Source organism: Exophiala bonariae, assembly GCF_035927105.1.
Source record: "Exophiala bonariae strain CCFEE 5792 chromosome Unknown scaffold_9, whole genome shotgun sequence".
Lineage (NCBI taxonomy): Eukaryota > Fungi > Ascomycota > Eurotiomycetes > Chaetothyriales > Herpotrichiellaceae > Exophiala > Exophiala bonariae.
The window spans coordinates 916,579-936,803 of NW_027042484.1; the positions used below are offsets into that span (position 1 = coordinate 916,579).

General features: G+C 50.5%; 5 protein-coding genes across 5 annotated transcripts; 3 read left to right on the top strand and 2 right to left on the bottom strand.

Annotated features, from left to right (window-relative positions):
• Window positions 1-4,227: 4,227 nt before the first annotated feature.
• Window positions 4,228-9,234, top strand: LTR84_013155 (uncharacterized protein; the record flags this gene model as incomplete). Its single annotated transcript, XM_064856660.1, has 3 exons — window positions 4,228-4,416; window positions 4,487-4,813; window positions 5,479-9,234. The coding sequence occupies 3 exons, from the start codon at window positions 4,228-4,230 to the stop codon at window positions 9,232-9,234; spliced, it is 4,272 nt and encodes a 1,423-aa protein (XP_064707836.1).
• Window positions 9,235-11,982: 2,748 nt separating this feature from the next.
• LTR84_013156 (uncharacterized protein) lies at window positions 11,983-13,147 on the bottom strand (the record flags this gene model as incomplete). Its single annotated transcript, XM_064856661.1, has 4 exons — window positions 11,983-12,465; window positions 12,527-12,972; window positions 13,044-13,080; window positions 13,145-13,147. 4 exons carry the CDS (start codon window positions 13,145-13,147, stop codon window positions 11,983-11,985), a joined length of 969 nt encoding a protein of 322 aa, XP_064707837.1.
• Window positions 13,148-14,799: 1,652 nt separating this feature from the next.
• Window positions 14,800-15,981, top strand: SPN2 (Septin Spn2; the record flags this gene model as incomplete). The annotated part of the gene is made up of 4 exons (XM_064856662.1): window positions 14,800-14,920; window positions 14,971-15,099; window positions 15,156-15,237; window positions 15,294-15,981. 4 exons carry the CDS (start codon window positions 14,800-14,802, stop codon window positions 15,979-15,981), a joined length of 1,020 nt encoding a protein of 339 aa, XP_064707838.1.
• A 272-nt stretch (window positions 15,982-16,253) lies between these two features.
• On the bottom strand, window positions 16,254-16,892 carry LTR84_013158 (uncharacterized protein; the record flags this gene model as incomplete). The annotated part of the gene is made up of 1 exon (XM_064856663.1): window positions 16,254-16,892. One exon carries the CDS (start codon window positions 16,890-16,892, stop codon window positions 16,254-16,256), a length of 639 nt encoding a protein of 212 aa, XP_064707839.1.
• Window positions 16,893-17,009: 117 nt separating this feature from the next.
• LTR84_013159 (uncharacterized protein) lies at window positions 17,010-19,028 on the top strand (the record flags this gene model as incomplete). The annotated part of the gene is made up of 1 exon (XM_064856664.1): window positions 17,010-19,028. The coding sequence occupies one exon, from the start codon at window positions 17,010-17,012 to the stop codon at window positions 19,026-19,028; it is 2,019 nt and encodes a 672-aa protein (XP_064707840.1).
• Window positions 19,029-20,225: the final 1,197 nt, after the last annotated feature.

A 20,225-nucleotide genomic window follows, 5' to 3' on the forward strand; every position in this document is an offset into this window, starting at 1 on the left:
ATAGGCACTTGTCGTCGCAAGGAGTCACTCGCCCTGGGGTGAAGACGGAGTTGGCTGTGGGTGAGACTGGTCGTGAAGACAAAGAGTGATTTGTGGGGAAGCCAAGTTGATATAATAGTGCCGAATACAATCACACCCTTTATGGAATGGCTGATTGAATCAAACGAGTGCCATCATACGACCGGGACCCGAGGATGATTGTGAAAATGAGGGAACCTGTCATCCACGCATGATGAGGAGAAACGAGACAAGACAGCAGGTAGATTGAGTCAATCACATCGACCAGGCAAACCAATCATATACCAGCAGGCTGGTCACCAGCTCCCCGTGTGCGTAGTCGTTAAAAGCAGAGCAAGCGAAGATCAGTCGAGGTACATATCGCATATGACTAGACCAGTTGCAAAAGAGTAGGAAGCAGGGAAGAGATGAACTAAATAGACGAAGTTGCAAGCTCGATCTGGAGGTGAGGAAAATGCGGTTAATATGGTGATGGAAAAGGGAATGAGGATAAGAGCTATCGATCGCCTTTTTCGCCGCTTTGATCTCGGCGGGGTTTGCAGGGTGAGAGAATTGAGTCGAGGGTTAGGGTGCCTTGATAGCCCTTTGCGCCTCTGCAGCCAGACCCTTGTGGCTGGCCATAAATTGACTGGTTAGCGTTGCCCGTTTAAGAGAGGTGCGTGAGTGAGAGCTCGTGAGAGTGGAATAAGAGGGAGCGCTGAGAAGAAAAGAGGTGCAAAGAGGCCAAGCCGGCGATGATGTCGATATCTCTGTGCCAGCAGAACCGACTCAGAAAGACCAGGGAGCATGCAAGGCGAGCGATTGAGGGTCAGCTATGCGTGAACAACGAGGGTGTATGCCGATGTGTCACCTCGCCACTCTACCGACGGAAGTAGTCAGCCTCGCTCCCCACGGACCCCACAGCTTCAGGTTCTTCCGTCTGATGCCAGATGAACATGAACACTGGAAGCCCTGGTACAGTACTGATCTTGGAGACTCCCAAGAGTGGTAAATGCGGCAGCACGGTGGGCGAGGGGCGTTCTCCAAGCTCGTCCAGAAGCAGGAACGAGGAACAAGTGTCCCATGGACGGATGTCAACCAAGCCAACGCTACTCCGTACATGATCTTGGGTCAGCTGAGCAAAAAGTCAGGGTGGATCAAGGGCTTTGAAAATGGGTTATGGGCTAGGAACGCAAGCAAGTTGCATTTGAGGGCTGCTACTGCGACAGGAACGGGGAGAGATAGACACAGTCTAGGCATCGGGTGCAGGGAGGAGGAGGGTGGGTTTGGGAAGGGCAGCAGCAGTGTAGCCAGTCGACAAGGATGATCTCAAGGCAAGCGAGCCGTCTGCTTGACATCGTGCACTAACTAATCTACCTGCCATCTGCATGACAGAGAAGGGTGTGTGGACTAACCAACTACTCGTAGCTAGCAAAATGGGAGCGACACCAAGGCGGGCGATCGTTACACTCGAGAGAATGCAGAGTCTAGGTTCGGATATTTCTCCATGTGTGACGACCCAACGCATCGACCAACCTGGACTTGTGCATTGTTGAAAGTCACCACGTATTGCGAGGGTCATGCAATCTACTCGGTATTCTTCAATTGCAGGTTAGACTCTTTGGAGGCAAGATGGTATTCAATAATGAGTTCCGTAGGGATACTGAAGCCGCGGCAGACAGGGATAGGGATCCTAGGGCCGTGACGCCCGCACAGGCTGCTAGTCTCATCCAGACCTCGTAGTTGAAACTCGTGGACTCTCGACACATGACATTAACGGGAGATGGCCACCAAGTACGAAGGCGTACTCGTAGATCTCTTTCGCCCAAGTGCGATCTGATATCAATGATTACGATGCTGGTCCAGAGTCCTACCAAGCTCCGTTTCCTTGTGACTTGAAGCCCAATGTACCATATCCTCAGTATCCAGCAGAGGGCCCAATCTACACTTCAAGTCGTGGTCGTCAAAAACAGATCCAAAAAGGTCAAACCACGGTGGCGACAGGTCGTGTTTACAAGGACCCCTTGACACCTGCACCCTGCACCCTGCACTCATCCCACTCTACATCTGAATCGTCCTGCGGCATGTTGTGGCACCTGAAATGCTCCACAGGCTCCCGTGCTAAGCACGCCAGTCGCCGGGGAACTGGCATCCCCGGAAATCAGAGCCTGCTCACCGCAGAACCCCCAGACGGCCGTGTCACTTTACAAGGGAACCCCTCCCCCTTTGGACACTGGGCTTTTGTGCTCTTGATCAGTCTCCCCGTCCTTACGGACCAATCAAGCCTAAAACCTTCAGGGCAGGTGGGATGCCAGTACGGAAAACTTCAATACCTAAAGGAACAGCCCGGCCCCCCCAGGCACCCGTCGTCTCTTTTGTGTTTCGCTGGCCAGGCCCGAGAGGGACCGTCCCTCACAGCTACACCTAAACTTGACGTGCATCTTCTTACCACGTTGATGAATGATCTTCATCATCATGGTGGACGCTTGTTCTCTTCGTCGTACGACCAGAGTCATGTCGGTCGACAGGAGCAAGGCCGTATCATATCCACTGCAGTTGCACTCGATTGACCCCTTTACGTTGACAGAAATCACAAGAACCGACCCTCTCAGTAGCATTCCGTACGGGGACTCAATATGCTTCGTAGGCGTTCCTCGTCGATTTGCATAGATGACAGGCCCCCAACATCTGAGGGCCCCGCGCCCGGGACAATAACATCTGGTGCTACAGCCTACAGGCAACCTTCTTGAGTTCAAGCACGATCCGTACGGACTACTCCGTAGACCGTACCATGCAATTTTGCTAACTAGAGGTGGACGACTGATGCTCCGGAGGCACTCCCGTTCGTGAAAGATGCCTTGCCCAAGTACCTCGTAGTCATCCATCGTGGGCCGCAAAGCCCCAGGCGTCACTTGAAAGTCGGATGCAAACCTCATTCGACAACAGATCATCTCATGTGCAGTACGCCCTTGAGGCATGATTGCTTGCATTCGTTGTCCTTTGTTCTGTCTCGAAAGTGAAACTGACAATGTCTACTCGGCAGAGAAGGTCCACTGTGGAAATAGCCTCATGTAACCAAATGCAGGATTTTTCCCTCGTGCGCCTCTTTCCGATTGCTCACTATGCGTATGAATCGGTGACAACTTTACCAATGGCACCCCGAGTCATACTCACCGCCACTAGGGAGATTGCGAGGCAGTACGAGGCACAGGTAATTGACGATGCGACTCACCATGGACCACCAGTGCCCAAATCAATAGTTTTTGCTTCATTTGTGCAATCAATCAGAGTTTCTCGTCGAGCAGTCTGAGACGGGGTGGGTCATTGGAGAGCAATTACCCTTTACCAGGTGGTTTTGCCGAGTCATGGTGTCGCATGGTGAGACAAGGAACCAACGCATGCCATGGAACGGTGAGCCTCGCTATCGGCTCTGAGCAGGAAGTTGGTCATTGATTACAGAATTCTTTGGATTGGAAGCTTCACCCTTTTGGCCTTGAATCCGAAATGTACGATGCAGTGAGGTTGAACAAACATTAAGCTTCAAGGGGGGAACACAACCCCCGCCAACCGCCCGAGTTCGCGCCTGAGGAATTATTAATGGATCGCACAAGTGTACCCGAGTAAGCTCAAAAGAACATTTCGGGAGCCCGTGATCCGCGGGCGGTCGATCCGTCCAGCTTTCAGGGGAGTGCCCGCGTCTAAAATCGAGCCTTTCAGTCGTTCGACAAGGGGACTCGTCCATTTGCCAGAAATAAGCGCGTTTCCGGCAAGTCTTGTAGCCTTCGGGTAGAATGGTCGCGAAGAGCCTGACACCTACAACCAGTGAAGGTGGCGACGTGCTTGGCTGTCATCTCTGCAGTGCAAGAACCTGAATTGTTGCCTCCGTCATGGTCTACGTTGTCGTTGCTGGCCTTCTGACGATCATTCCGCATCCCCACTTGCAGGCATGTCTTTTCGTAAAGACCAGCCCGTGGCCCGAGCTGTCTTGGGTCCAGATGGATACGGGCATTTGGATCTCCCAGTGGATAGTCTCGTTACTCATTGAGGAAAATCCAATTACAGGGAGTTCTCTATCCGACATGTTGGCAAAAGCAACATCTATACGAGATGGTCGAGGATGACGTCGGAATTGTCACCCACGCAATCACCCAGAGCGCCTTTTCTCCTAGGTATCTGGCGGCCACTGTGGATTGGCATTTTGTAAGCTGAGTAAGTGCGTGACATGCTATCATGTCGCTGGAGAGTCTCAAGAGACTCAGACTGGGTTGGAGCATGAGCACGGAACTACTGCCCCAGCGACAAGGCTCAGAAGAAAAGAACATCATGCCGGCTTCGACTCACCCGCAGTCGTATGCATTCAGGACCCGCAAGTACGGTTGTCGCCGGACGGGATCCCGGGAGAGTCCGTTCATCACTTTTGTAGGCGAACTTGAAGAACTTCTCTCCTTTGATATTGATGCTGATTACAGACCCAGCTTGACTTCCTCAGTCTCCAGACGACCACGTCAGTGTTGTGCTGTCCAAGAGTTTTGACCGGCATACTGCCGGCATTCTTGGTGCAGCTCCGGACGCAGCTCGAATGGCCCGGAGATATGCTGGACCGCTTCTCTCAGGACATTCAAGTTCGGCCTTTGGTTTACTGAGTCACGATGGGACAAGGCGACATCGGGACAAGGAAGTCCAACAGAACATTCTTTCACATCATGGCAGAGTGCTACCTACTCCACCGCCTTTTCTGGCCAATGACAACCCTCGTGAACCCTTGTGTAAATGCACACATGAACAACGCACAGACTATGACCGAGGCAAGACAGCTGTAAGTCGTATTCAGATCACCTGTCAATGCCAGTACGAGGTACGGATCTGTCACCAAAGACACCCCAGGGCATGAACAACATCTGAATCAGGAACCTAGGGAGCTCAAACTTTAAAATATCAAGGTATACCTCTTTGAGAGTGAACATATCCTGGATAACTACCAAGGTAGGTATGTAGTGTGGGGTGACTCTGAACATCCGTAAAGGCCAGGAAAGTCTGTTTACGAGATCCGTGCTTCTCGTATCTTGTGCTCAGATCAAGCTGCTCGGTTCTGACCCAATGACAAATCATTCCTGAACACTGCAGGCTTCTGATATTCCACGAGTAACCGGATGCGAACCGAGCAAGAAATCTCTTCGAGCAGCTAAACCGCAATAGCGGCGTGAGTGATGGTATCTGGTGGACTACACGGTGGGTAAGTTGAAGCTTGTGGAATTAACCGTGTTGAATACAACGTGGCAGTTACAGGGAAGTTTAGAGCATAAGACGCAATATGCGTCATGGTTTCAATGATCCACCGTCATTACCCTGCCCGCCTGTAGTTTCATCATCGAACGGGCATATGCTGATTGAGGCCATAGACTACATCGAATGCCATTCTCTCTGGATCGCGCCATATCAATAATCTCACGACTCTCAGTATGGTTCTACATAACTCCCTAGAAGACTAGCGAAGCCCTCATCTGGGCTGGCTTCCGGCCTTTGTCGGATGTGTCCAGCAACAATGTACCAACGATGACCCTGGCTCAGAAACATATCTTGTCTGCCGCTTTCGCCGCCTTTGTCGCATGGGGCCTTGCAGTACGATTCGTTCCCGTATTGCGATTCCTCGGATATGCTTTCACAGCGGGTTGCTTGGTCACTCTCGCCATCTTCATCGCAGCGACCCTTACCGCAGCAATCCCTCCCTCGAGGCTGCGTGAACGATCCTCAACCCTTTCTGACGTACCCAGATTCATCAAGATTCCCGCATGGACCGCAGAATTGAATACCTATGACCACTCGCGATTGTACGAACCCCCGCAACTCTATGACCAGTCATTTGTCGTTTCGCAGGCCTTGGATTCCCTCCTCTCATTTGCCTTGAGGGATTTCGTTACATCATGGTACAACAATATTACGCCTAGTGCAGTCTTTGTCAATGAGGTGGATAGAAACATTAGGACAGCCCTGGTTGAGATCAGAGATCGCATACTGAACGAAGATATGGTGAACGTTATTGTTTCCAAAATCGTTCCCATAATTACAACACATCTTCAAAACTATGATCAAGCTGAACGCGTGGTTCGTGGCAGAAGTTTAAACCGTAATGTGACGGAATCAGAAGACTTGGAACTGGCAATAGCCGCAAAGTACAAGGATGGGAAGTTGCATGCAGCAGCCTCGCTCGCCTATTCTGACGCAAAGACTATTCAACAAGATCATCTTCGGAAAATCCTGGTTCGAATCCTACCTGATCTACTTTCTTCCAGCATGATGGGAAGTCGTGCAACCTTGGTTCTTATCAAGGAAATTGTCTCCTGCGCAGTCCTGTTTCCTGTGATGCAGCTTCTTGCTGATCCAGACACTTGGAACCAAATCATTGAAGCGTACGGACGTACCACACTCCAAGATCGTCAAACCGTGAGAAGGATGCGGGCAGCGCTCGATCAGCATACTTCGCCCATCAACAAGCCTAGAGCGGAGCAAGAGTTGCCGCGCTTGGCAGCAGATGACAGTGAGCGAGCGTTCGAGCGATTTGTTAGAGCCATTCGCAAGACCAAGAATTTATCTGACGCTCGACGTTTTCGTAGCTCAATCGCCAGCCAGATTCAGCGGGAAAGCTTAGTCGAAGGCCAGGATCCGATTTATCTACGCAGGCTTGAAATGGCTAAGCGAGTCCTGGACCAGAAAATCGCAAAACTGAGTCGGACTGGATCAACCGTGCAAGCGTCTGCCTCTCAAAACGATAATCGTCCCGTCCAGAACTTCAAACCCCGTGATTGGACTTTAGTGGAGATCATGCATACTGCTTCCGGGCTATCCTACTTCATGGAGTACATGGACCGCCAACAAAAGATGTCTCTAGTCCAGTTCTGGGTTGTGGTTGATGGTCTACGAAATCCGTTAGAAGATGACTTCGGAGACGATTCTGTCCCCGGAACAGAACAACGTTGGACAGATGTTGATCGAATGGATATTGCGCAGATTAGCGAGGCCTACATGCTCAAGCCAGAGCTAAAAATTCCCCAGGAGAGTAGGGACGCCATCAAGGCTTTCCTTGTTGCGGGGCGCAAGGCGACACCACCGCAATACCGATCGGCGAGAACTGCCATTTTGTCTGCTCAATCAGCTGTCTTGGAGGAGTTGACAATACAACATCTTCCGAACTTTCGGAAGTCAGACCTGTACTACAAATTCCTTGCGTCCAGCGAAGCCTCCTCTATGCAACCCCGGCGGCAGAGCTCCGATCAGCTTGCGACCCAGGTCTCTCCAGTCCAGAATATGGGTGCCAAGCTGCAAGTGCAGTCTCATGTAATGGCACGCACGAATTCACAGCCAGCCATCAAACCCAAGGATCTTCGACGTGCTGCAGTGTCCTCCACTGATGTTCGTAGTCTGAGTTCTTCCAAACTTTTTGATGATGATCTGCCCAAACGCACTGGACCCTCAGCACCTCTTTTTGATGACGGATATGACACAGATCCGCTCGCGCACTCCACAAATAGCCTAGGGCATGAATCTCTTAACGGCGACGCAGCAGCTGAGCAACGTCAAGTCATCGAGAGCATGGAAGCTGCTATGAATAACATCATGACAGACGGCCCTGTAGATGATGGCGGAAGCTATGATGATGATGCCTTATTCGGCTCCCCAATTTCCGTTACCAAATCGACGAGGGCCTTAGAATCTCCTCGCGACTCACTGGACTTTCCGAACGTTGACTCGGGGCCTACGAATAAACTAAAACCGAGTCTGGCCACTTTGGGGTTGGTGAATACATCATCACGTATTGGAGTGTTCAGTGACAACGATCTCTTCCCGGATGAAGAGAAATTTCTGGAAGATGAATATGTTGACAAAGAGGGCAAAGATGACGAAATCGGAGAAGATGAGATTCATGAAGCAGCACCAGGTGATCTGGGTCTTGCAGAAGCGATCACAGGGCTCACCAATGACATTGAACGGCTCACATCACAAGAGTCTGTGGTTGATGCGTTGACACGAAAAGCAGAATTGACAAACAATGTTGCCGAGCTCCGGATTCTCTCGAAATCCAAATCAAGTTTACAGCGGGAAATACGCCGCAAAGAGCTACAACGTCAACAGTACATTGTTCAAGAGAGTGACAACAGTTTGTACGGCCGATCCAAAATTTCGATTCAGTCAGTTGTGGTAGGCAAGGAAGAAGACGGCCGTGAATTTGCCTTGTATGTGGTCGAAGTTCAACGACAAGCAGGTGACCAAATGCCCTCCGCAGTGTGGGTGGTCACCCGTCGTTACAGTGAGTTTCACGAGCTCCATCAGCACTTACGACGGAGATATCCTTCTACGAGAGACCTGGAGTTTCCACGAAGAAGAGTGGTTATGAAGCTACAGAAGCAATTCCTACAGAATCGACGTACTGGCCTGGAGAACTATCTCCAACAGTTACTCCGAATGCCAGATGTTTGTCGAAGTCGCGAGCTGAGGTCCTTCCTTTCCCAGCAAAGCATTGGATCCCATGACACAAGCAATGCGACAGATACACAAGATATTGTCAGCCGTATATACAACTCGGTGACTGATGGCATGGACGAATTTCTCGGAAACATTTCAGTACTCGATCAGCTGTCGGTTGCAGGACAGAACCTGATATCTGCAGCCACCAGCCAGCTCGGCATGGCCCAGCCAGATGTCGTCTCGATTGACGCTGGACCTGTCGCCGAAGCGGAGGCAGAGCTAGCGGCCTTCGAAGACAAAGAACTCGAACCATTTGTTAAGCCCATCTGCGACATTTTCCTCGAAACCTTCGAACTCAATCGGGGGAACAACTGGCTGCGCGGCCGCGCAGTGATTGTGGTACTCCACCAACTTCTCGGCGGCGCCATTGAACGCAAGGTCCGCGAACTCGTCAAGGGTTTCACGCAGGAAGACGCACTGCTCAAGTACATCGCAATGATCAAAGACACCATGTGGCCCGGAGGAGGCAAGATGAGAGAATCCAAACCTCGCACTGCGGCGGAGAAAAAGAAATCCAAAGCCGAGGCCGAGTTGATGGTCAAGACGCTCGTGCCCGACCTTGCCGCAAGTGTGGTCGGCAGGGCGAACGCGCAGGCCGCCGCCCGAAGGATATCTGCGACTATGAATAATGCACGCCTCAATCAGCACCTCGTGTACACAATTCTTGACGAAATCATTGGAGTTCTTTTTGAATCCCCGAAGAAAACTTTGGCTTGAGGGCATCACCCGGAGTTTGATGGTCGAATTATCCATTGCCCCTCATAGAGTTATGCCGCAAGTCTTTGTCGGAGCGGCAAGAAGTTTTAATTCTAGGAGTTATGATTATCATGAAATTCATGTTGAAGACGTTCATTCGTCACATAATAACCAATTCTCATGCATGCTGTTCTTGCTCACTTTTCCATTCTCGCCCGCACACCTCGCGACCGGTTCATCTTGTGGGTGTTGCGCGGTCCTCCCCAAACAATAGACACTGATTATATCGAAGTTGAGCGACCTCAAACATGACAAGCGTTCATTGTCCGCAAAATCCGGCAATACCTCCCCGCATTCCACGACGCGATCTGCTTAAGTAGCGTGTAAAATGTGAGGAAGATATGGTATGCAGAAGGAAATCAGCGCGGGCATGCGCAAAACTCGAAGCTCATGGAAAGGGCATCAAGTTCTTTGGGGATTTTTGCCTTCGACTTGAACAGCTGCGATATCAGCGTCGGCACGAAAGGGTCGTGATGCTACCGCAAAGGCGTTGTCAAGGTTATGTGCTTTGATCATTTTGTGGTTGATATTTCGCCTGATACGCTTAGGCTGTTTGCTACTCTGATGGCGTGGCCATTAGCCGTTAACTTGTCATCCTGGTCAAACCGCTGTCTTTCATGATAGCAACAGCCACTCAAGACGGTTGCGGAATTGAGTGTTAGGGCCCATTCGCGGTATGGAGAAAGTTCCTAAAATCCCCATATGGGGCACGGACACTTTACATCCTTGGGCAGGCATGAAATCAATACAATTTGATCAAGCATAGGGTTCGAGCAGAAATACAGCACGATTGCGTTTTCGTAAAGTATGGATTCATGCTGCACGACGAGCCGATGGAGAACACATTTGCCATGGCTCTCAATGTGTAGTTCCGTGACCAGCTGACGATAGGAGTACCGGTGAACCAGATACAATAGCTAAAGTGGTAATTATATCTGGTAAAGCTCGCAACGCTTCCCGACGAGGACAAAGGAGAAAAGCGTCAGATTTGGTTTAACACAATAGAAGGACCATTCAGGAAGGAGCGCTCAATGTACTATTCAACATGATTGTGTGTTGAGCGCTTCGAGTTCAAGCTGCACAACAAGGCTGACGAGGGAATTTGATACGGAGGATCAGAGATCTTTTTAGCGCGGATATTTGCCAAGCCTCGGTATAATTTTTCTGATAAAAGCTTCGAGATGTCCTCCCCGACTTCTTGCTTCTCTCCTTACATATTATTGTCAAGGCGCTCAAAATAAACCCTTGTTGAATGCATCGAGTACTCCTCACTAGAGTGCTCTTTCAGTTGTGTCCACACATTCCCGAGCGAACCGAGACTGACCAAGCCAATCATAATTTGCTGCATCCACAAGGTCCTTCTTCGGAAGTGATATTGAAAATGGTGTTCGCAATTCGCTTTTGGCATACAACCCTCTCCATGCACTACAATGTGACTGCCGTGCCCTTGTCATCTCCAATGCTCCCAGGCAGCAGGTTCATTCCTCTCTGGAAAGAGATCTGGGAGCTAACGACTGTGCCTTACTGTACAGTGGCACCGGAGTTTCTGCCACTTCTGTGGATTGATGGAAGACTCGGACGATAATTGATATGCTTTGTGACCTCTAGAGCATCAAATCTTAGAGTGACGACTGCCTACCACAGGTTTGCGACCAAAGCCCGGCTCACGATCGCGTGTTTTACTGGTATGTGGCGGAGCTCCATATCCGAAGTTCGCTTTTCAAATCTGGATTTCTCGAGAGATGTTGCGGATTGTCGATGTCCCGGTCTGGACTCTCGCATTTCCTCAGCTTGGTCATTATCCAGGGAAGGCTTCGGACCCATGGCTACGCTCTGACATTACAACCCATGATCTTGACATGAGGTAAGTTGTAGTGATTGGGTCTACATGAAATACGGTGAATCGTGGAAACATTATGACTGCACCTCAACTCTTCGATCCATCCTTGCAGCTTTTGCCATCTGGATACGCTTGACGACTGCCTAACCTACCTGACCAGCAGCCGGAGTCGAGAGCTCCACGACTTTGAAACACAACAAAGATTTAAGAATCGGCACTTTCGAAGCTTCATCGAATCTTTATTTCCCATGGTCGATGTTGTCAATAAGTATGCCTAGAGGAACACTTCATCATTTTAAACAAGGCTATATCCTTGCTTTCTCCATTCGTGTTCTCACTCCTTCCTTACGGGTTTTTAAAGCCGCTGTGGATGTGCGTGCGTTTTCGTTGAGAGACATCTCCAATCAACTCAAAATTATGTATACCTCACATCTTCGAACATGCATGAATGTTCTGATCATGTGGATTACTATGCACCTGATGAGCCCTAATTGATCTTGGCTCTCGATCCGAGATTCCTGGATCTTCTAAAGCTTGAAAACTTGATCCTCGGATGTAGAAACCTAGTGTGGCTTTTGTGAACCGTCCCCACGCCCACGCGACATGCTATCTTCTCAGAATGGACTCCAGGACGATGTAGACGGTTACTTCCGCCCGTTGATGGACTCGACGACCTGGCGTGTTGTTTCGTAGTGTGTTGCAGTAGCTTCAGCTGTGGCTGTTATTTTCTCGAATCAAGCGGTGCTGGTAACACGATACCAAGTTCGCTTTCCTCAATCGTGACCTCGACGAACCTGAATGCGCTTTCGGCTTCATTGCACATGGACGTTATTGTGTGTGTTGACAGCGACGCCCACCATGACCTATTTTCATCCACCAGTAGCCTCGCGATAGATTGCAATCGCCCGATTACTCCCCACGGTGACGAAGCGCTCCGCCTTCTGACGATCGACAGCCGACTCACCCTTGGGCAACCACTTGACACACCACAGCCCCTTGTCACTCTCACTATGAGTGGCCACACAGGCTCTGCGGTCGATATCCCACACCTTGACTTTCCCATCGAGGCTGCCGCTCAGAAGATACTGGCCTGTAAAACTCCAGTCAAGACTCGTGATCCACGCCGCGTGGCCGCTGAGATTAGCCACCTGCTCGCCGGACTCGGGGTTGTAGAGGGAAATGATGCGTGAATCACCCGCCGCGGCGACAATTTTCGAAGCCGGCGAGAATTTGACGTCGCGGATGGGTTTGATCAGGCCCGGGAGCGAGTGCAGGAGGCGGCTTGTGGCGGTCGAGAAGAGGTAGATGTTGCCGGACTCATGGCCGCTGGCGATGAACCGTCCGTCGGATGACTGTGTTTAGATTTAGATTAAAGATGGGTCAGGGAGGGCTTGTATGGGTTGGAACACCGACCAGATCAACACACATCCCAAAGCTACCCTTCGTCTCATACTCTCTGAACTTCTCGTTCACATTGGCGAGATTCCAGACGTTGACTCGTCCGTCATACGTCGTGGCCGCCAGATACTGCGCATCGGCAGATAGCGCCACGGCCCAGATCTCGCCAGCCTTGACTTTTTTGGCGCCGTCCTTGCCGACGTTGATCTCGGACTCCAGCTTCCAGATCCCATCCTCGTATTTCCAGATCTTGGCCTCGCCGCTGAAGCCTGCGCTCACGACTTTGCTACCATCTTTGCTTGTGATCAGGTGATGGACACCTAATTTGTGTGCGTCTTTGAGAACCTGCGCGATGGGGAGGTCGCTGTCGGTGGTGGAGTGGATTTTGATGGATGGATCGCCGGAGCCAGTGATTATCTGCGCCGAGGTCACGGCGAGAGAGAATATGTCTGTGCCGTGAGCTGTGGAGATATTGTTTGGTTAGTGGGTTGAGGGTGGGACGACATGGGGACGTTGTCGTTGCAACACTTACCCTCGTCGACCGTGTGCTGCGCGAGGTACTGCTTTGACTGGTGGAGTCGTTAGTCATGTATTGGAAACTTTTCGCCTTGGAGAGTCCATCATTGTGCTCACCATTTTCTCTTGCTCGAGGCGCTCTACATGAGAAGGGGAGGAGTCAGATGAAACTGTCTGGAGGGTGGAAGAAGTTCAAATGACGTAATTTACAAAATATAAAAATGTACATTTCAAGGGTTGAGAGCCCAGTGACAGCGAAGCCAGACCACTAGAGGTATTGCATACTTGTATTACAGTTTCCCAGATATCTCATCTCTAGGCTCGCAGTTTGTTTCTTGTTGCCATGCCTTTCATGTCATTGAATGCAGACATCGGACCAAGCCTAGCGCCTTCGCTGGAGGTGTCGGCTTGGTGGCAACAATTGTGGCTATCTCCAAAGACGAAACGAGTCTTGCAGAAATGTCGGCTCTCGTCGACCAGAGAGGAACCAACATTCAATACCAAGTGTGTCTGTGGAACAGGCTGGCAATCCTTACAAGGGGACTCTTCCAGCATGACTGATCATGTTCCAGAAAACACTAAACGACTGGTCTCGCGGTGTTCCAAGACAACGTTTCTGCTCGGCACTTTATCCACCTGGATCCTCCTCCTCTTCATAAGTAGTCCTGAGATCCCTGCCGGCTGCTGTGCGGCTCAAAGTTGCGCGCCAATTTCTCGGTCGTCACACTCTCCCCTTAGAGCTAGCAGAACTGGTCATTACCCCTGGACAATCAAGCGGGTTTGTGCCAGGCAGGGTTGCAGTACGATGCAGCGCTGACCACTTTCTTCGATTCCTGGTGCTCAGCATAGTTCTTGAGGGCTTGACATCGGGTACTTGGGCGTAGCAAACGACGAAGCTCGAATCTGTCACGTAGTTTTGTGGAAGCTTTCGCGAATTTCTAATATGATTGTCAACATGATGTGCTTCCAGGTAATTTGGGAGACTGACGAGCAAGACAGTGGGGACATAGAAGATGGGATCTTTTAGGTCTTCCGCAAGCCGGACAATTGACCACTGCGATAACATCTTTGAGGGCCTTGCCTGCCAACTGCCGATGTCGCTTTTTCATATGAGAAGTCTTCTTTTTGGGGACTGCGTTCAAGATTCCTTCCCAGATGTCTGACAGAAAGCCTGGGATGGTTATCGAAATGGCTGCTGTGAGTAAGGGTCGAGTGAAGATTGAGTACAGGGGCTGCAAGGTTGGAGGCAAGGCTATGCGCCGGAGTAATATTTGAGAGGGCGATGCCATGGTAGAAGGGGATCTGCTGACGACCAGCTGCTCGGATTGTGCTGGCGAGGTCGAAGGGCACACCTGAGGCTCATGAATGATTTATTTGATGCTACCGAATTGAGCTGCATTTTGGATTGGTGAAACTGTTCTTCTGATCCGATGTATTTATACGGTGGACTAAGCGACAAATCAAGGACTAGAGTCACGTGATGGTGGTGGCTCCTGCTTCCCCTGTCCTTGGCTCTGGAGATGGAAAATAGGGGATCACCAGCCAATTGCAGGTCCTGCACACGGCTTCTGCAGCAGTGTCCCTACTCAACTTGGTCAACTTCGTGTCCGCTCTGGGGAAATTTGTCGCAGTCGCAACTTCCTCCTCGAGCACTCTCTTCCTGACTGCAAGCCCCGATCAACCAACTTCACTGGACTGCTCTGTTTTCATCGCTGTTCTCCCTCCAAACCACCTTTCTGTTGTCTGCCCGTCAAACTCATCACATTATGACCATGGCAATGCCCCAGGGGAACGCCGTCTTCCCACGAAGCCATGTCGGTTTTGACAGCATCACCCAACAAATCGAAAAGAAACTTCTCAAAAGAGGCTTTCAATTCAATGTCATTTGCGTCGGTATGTGAGATGGAGGAGAGCCTCCTCGAATCTATATTGACTGGTTATAGGTCAAACTGGCTTGGGCAAATCAACCCTGATCAACACCATCTTCGCATCCCACCTGATCGACTCAAAAGGACGCCTGCGGCCTGATGAACCTACCCGGTCAACCACTGAGATACAGACCGTTTCACACAGTCAGTCCTACGTTCGCTTTATTGTAGAATAACGTGAGTTGCTAATCAGCATGCAGTTATTGAGGAAAATGGTGTGCGACTAAGATTGAACATTGTGGACACTCCTGGATACGGCGACTTGGTCAACAATGATAGGTGGTGAGTTCAATCATGGTTCCTCCATATCATTTGTTGTGTTGCTGATTTTCTTCTAGCTGGGATCCTATCGTTAAATATATCAAGGACCAACACTCTGCCTACCTCCGAAAAGAACTCACCGCCCAGCGAGAACGCTATATCCAAGACACTCGAATTCACTGCTGTCTTTTCTTCATTCAGCCATCTGGACACGCCCTCAAACCTATCGATATTGTCGTCCTCAAGAAACTTTCTGACGTCGTCAATGTCGTCCCTGTCATTGCAAAGGCCGACTCGCTGACCCTGGAAGAACGCCGTGCTTTCAAGGAGCGCATCAAGGAGGAATTTGCCTTCCACAATCTGAAGATGTACCCTTACGATAACGAAGAGCTGGACGATGAAGAGCGGGCTACAAACAGCACCATCAAGGACATTATTCCATTTGCAGTGGTTGGCAGCGAAAAGACTATCATTGTTAATGGCAAGCAAGTCCGTGGCCGTCAAAACAAATGGGGTGTCATCAATGTCGAGGATGAAAACCACTGCGAATTTGTCTACCTCAGGAATTTCCTGACCCGAACACATTTGCAGGATCTGATCGAAACCACCAGCCAGATCCACTACGAGACATTCCGAGCCAAGCAATTGTTGGCCCTCAAGGAAAGCAGTGCAGCAAGCGGTATGGCTGGAAGCAGGCCTATCAGTCCATCCGCAGACAGAGAATTGAGCAGAGGCTCACAACGCATGACCATGAATGGATACTAGGTGGAGTTCTTCAAAGGGACAGGATGGAATGAATTTCGTGGAGTGATGGTTGAGCATGAGCGTTTGCCATATTCTTCTTGTCACCATCATCTTTGAGAACCTTTTTCCCCCTAATGCAGCGTCTATGGAGAGCGGGTCTTTTCGTCTTTCACATGGGTATAATAATTCTTCATAACATTCCACCCTTCTCCTGGTTTGGTGTCCGTTTTTCAGTTTCTCACAACGCCCGTCATCGTCAGTCATGCCCGCACTCTGGGGCCGAGATAGTAATTCTAGTTGCTGGAGGATATGTCCTTCATGACCCATTCGTTGAGCTCCTTGAACGTGGTCTCAAGGTCGTCGTTGACAATCACTTTGTCGTTCTTGCCTTCGGTTCTGCAGTATTCGATCTCATTCTTGGCTTGAGCCAGTCGTTTTTGCACCGCATCCTCACTTGTGTCTCCTCTTCCACGCAACCTCTGCTCCAAGATTTCAATGCTTGGTGGTTGAATGAAGCAGATTCTCGGGTCCAGCCGGCTCTTTTTGAGTTGCTTCACCCCTTCCATCTCGATATCGAAGATGCATATCCTCTTTCCCTCAGCGGTGGTACCGTCTATGTTCTTCCCTTTTCCCTCCGCGACGTCTTGTACTGATTGTCTGGACGAGCCGTAGTGATTCCCTCCAAACTTGGCATGTTCTTCGAAGGCGTCTTCTGCCACCATCTTTTCGAAGTTCTCGACGGAAGTGAAATGATAGTGGACGCCATCCTCTTCACCCGGACGTGGTTTTCTCGTTGTGTGGGAGACACTGAACCCGAAAAGATTGGGATGGAGTGCGAACAGTCGTTTGATCAGAGTAGACTTTCCTGTGCCCGATGGACCAGAAAAAACGATGGGGCGCAGCTCTCCAGCTGCTTCACCGGTGGGGGCCATCTTGGTGCGATCACTGAGGTATCTCGGTGTGCAGAAGAGCGAGTTTGTCGAGGTAGCAACACTGAATCTGGAGCAAAATTCAGGACGTCGGAGTCTGAGCAACATAAGTGCCTCAGCATGTACTCCTCCAAAAGATGTGAGGAACTGCTTGCAAGGGCGGTGGACAAGGAGCCAATCGAAAGCTCTCAGTTGCGGGAGACTGGTGTCTTGGCAGGGGTAGTTTGTTGGGTTAATTTCTACTTCACTCTATTGTTATCTGCAAAAGAACATCTATTCAACACCACTCGCTTCTTCATCATCGCCAACGACAAGATGGAGGCTGAAGAAGGCAGTGCGGCAACAGTCGATGCGATCTCACACGATCAGACCGAACAATCCACAAAAGATGCTGATACTACGGAACCTGCAGCACCAGTTGCCGAGAATCCCCCAGCTCCTGTCAAGCGGAATCGTGGCAGACACGCTAAAGACCCACTAGGGAAATCCATATGCTTCAAATGCCAGCGCGTCGAAGAGATGGAAATCAAGTTGCGTGAGTATCTAGACAACCCCACTGGAGACGCCGCACATACTACCCTGGAGTTTTCATTCCCTGTCACTGCTGCCTTTATGGTACCGAAAAGAGAGCCAATTGGTACGCAGGCACAGAATCCCCACAAGCGAACTCCATACGTGTACAGCACTTTCAGCAAAACTGCTGTCAGCGTCATCGATGCCTTGCATACGATTAAAGATGCTGATGAGAGAGCACTGACGCAGAGAGCCATTTCGAAAGCACTCGTGGAATCCGTTGAGCGTACCGACGGTTACAAGTACAGCTTTCACAACCATTGGCTCAGTCGTGAGGACCAAGCCAGCAGATTTTCTTACTACTGCAATGATTCGAGTTTAAACAAAGGCAGAGCGGCCAACGAGGGAGCAGCAAAACTTCGAAATGATGTGAAGATCAGAAAATCCGTCTTTGAATGTCAGGGGCTTCTATCCGTCAAATTCTCCATCACGAAAATGAGCCTAGAGCTGCACTATAAACATGTCCCTTTGCATCCAACCTACGAAGAACGGGCACCTATTCCACGCAAGGAGAGCAAGAGACGGAAGCTGTTGGAAATTTTCAATCCTGAGCTTTTATCTGTCATGACCTCGAGGAAGCGTGGCAAGACCAAAGTGGACCCCAAGCCTAAGGAGCCCAAAGAGCCTAAAGAGAGGCCAAACAAGAAACGGCCAGCAACAGAGCCTGTGCCTGAAGTCAGCGCTGCTACGGTTCCAGAGCCAAATGATGGGAACGATAGTCTGCAACCTCTCTTCGACTTCCTTGGCTCTGCAGGAAGAATCGAGCTCCAATCATCAGAGAATGCAGTGTCAGACCAAGTCGATGCCCAGCCTGGCACACAGTCGACACCAGCACCAGAGAACGATGCGGCGGCCAACGGAGAAGGTACAGCCGGGAATGCGTCTAAGCAAGGAAAACCGAAAAGAACACCATACCCGGGCATGATGGCTGGCTTCATGAGCGGGGAGTCCATCACATGGGGTTCTGGGCAAAACGCACGAGTACCTCGACCGAGTAAACGCTCAAAGCGAATGTCAGCTCCTGCCCATTCAGCCGGACCCCCTCCTTCTAGCTCCACAACAGAGCATACTGCTGCCATATCTCCACCCACGACTGTGCCAGCTTCAAATCCTGAGCTCGAAGCGCTCAGAGCTCAACTACTTGCGGCCGAGCAAAAAATCCGCGACCTCGAAGCCGAGAAGACGAGGTCAAACCCTCCCATGGGCTGGAACCCACCCCCTCGACCCGATTATTCTCAACAGTACTATCCACCTCCACATGCACCGACACACAACTACCCCTATCCTCCACCACAGTGGCATTACCCGCCCCCACCAGGGCCCATGCCTCCTGGAGGTCCCCCAGTTCACCAGCACTCAGGTTCCTCTATCCCTGCCAATCAGCCTGCTCCTACATATGGCTTCGTCGGTGGCAGGCCAACAGCTCCAAGTTCCCAACCTGCCAACAATGCGAAGACAAATCCGGTTTGGCCACTTTCAAATCAGGTCACCACAGCATCTGTTCCAGTTCCAAGACTTCTTGCTGGCGTTGAGGCGGCATCCCAGGAATCTGGTGCCTCATCATAAAGTAAAACCCGTCTTTCCGCTACCAGATTGCGAAAATGGTGGTTCGGAAATGCTCACTCCACTATGTATTGACGCCAGTGTCGCTAGGAGCGATGATATCAGTCACCCCAGGTATAGTCGTATAAAAACGTGGTACTCAGGAGTAATGGTTTACTTTACTTTATCGTCTCGATGGGTATACTATGCCAGAATAACAATTCATGACTTTCTGTTTCCCATAGGACGACCTTGAGAAGCCGGGGCAACATTGTGCTCAGATGTGGTGGTGACAGCACACCGACCTGAACCGCCGCGGGGACGGCCATCGAATATCATGTACTATAGTCTTTACGCATTCCTCCCTCAGAAAGCATCGATTTCCCAGTGGGATTAGTGACTATGAAACACGGTGGAATTGTACAGCTTTCGTATCAGATTCCTTCCAAAGCACGCTCTCAACGTCCTGTCCATTCGCCTGTATCCGGCTTTGAGCTCGCAGGTCTCGAACCACATTTGCTTGCGAGTGCTAATGCTGCTGATTGTTACAGTGAGTGGACTGCGAATGCACTGTTTCGATGAGAGGAGGCATCCATTATATACCGGCACGATAGTTTGGGGCTCAGAGACAAAGGCAAGCCTGAGGATGCAGTCTAATGTCATTCCCATGTTTAATGGAGAGTCGATCACCAACCCCAGAGCCACCGTGGGCTCCACCGCCGGCTCCACAACCATGCTCTCAAACTGATATCGCCAACGATCTTTTCCATGGCACATCCCCATAATTCTAGTTCATTGACTGTTACTACTACTTCGCACGCAGTCGTGTTGTAAGTACCTGGCATTCATCACCGATTGTATAGTTGCTCTGATTGATCTCATCATTCGCTATCGCCAGTCGTGAGACACGGAGATTAATGCTGCGCGTCTCTTCGAAAGTGACAAGCGGTAAGATACTCACAGAGCTTCGAGACGAGAACAAGCAGTCAGCATATCCACTACTTGAACAAACTTTAGTGATGGCGGGTCAATTGGCCTAGTGCTTTACCAAGACAAAATTGCCCAAATAGGCAAATTCGAGAGCACAGCCTAACTGAATGTGGAAGGAATTGTGAGTAGTGACCCCACAAGCACCTATCCTCAACTAGGGTGAGCGGCCTCGGCCTCTTGATCCATGCAGTGGTCGAGACTGATGTATCATGCCTTGTATCAAGCAGGTCA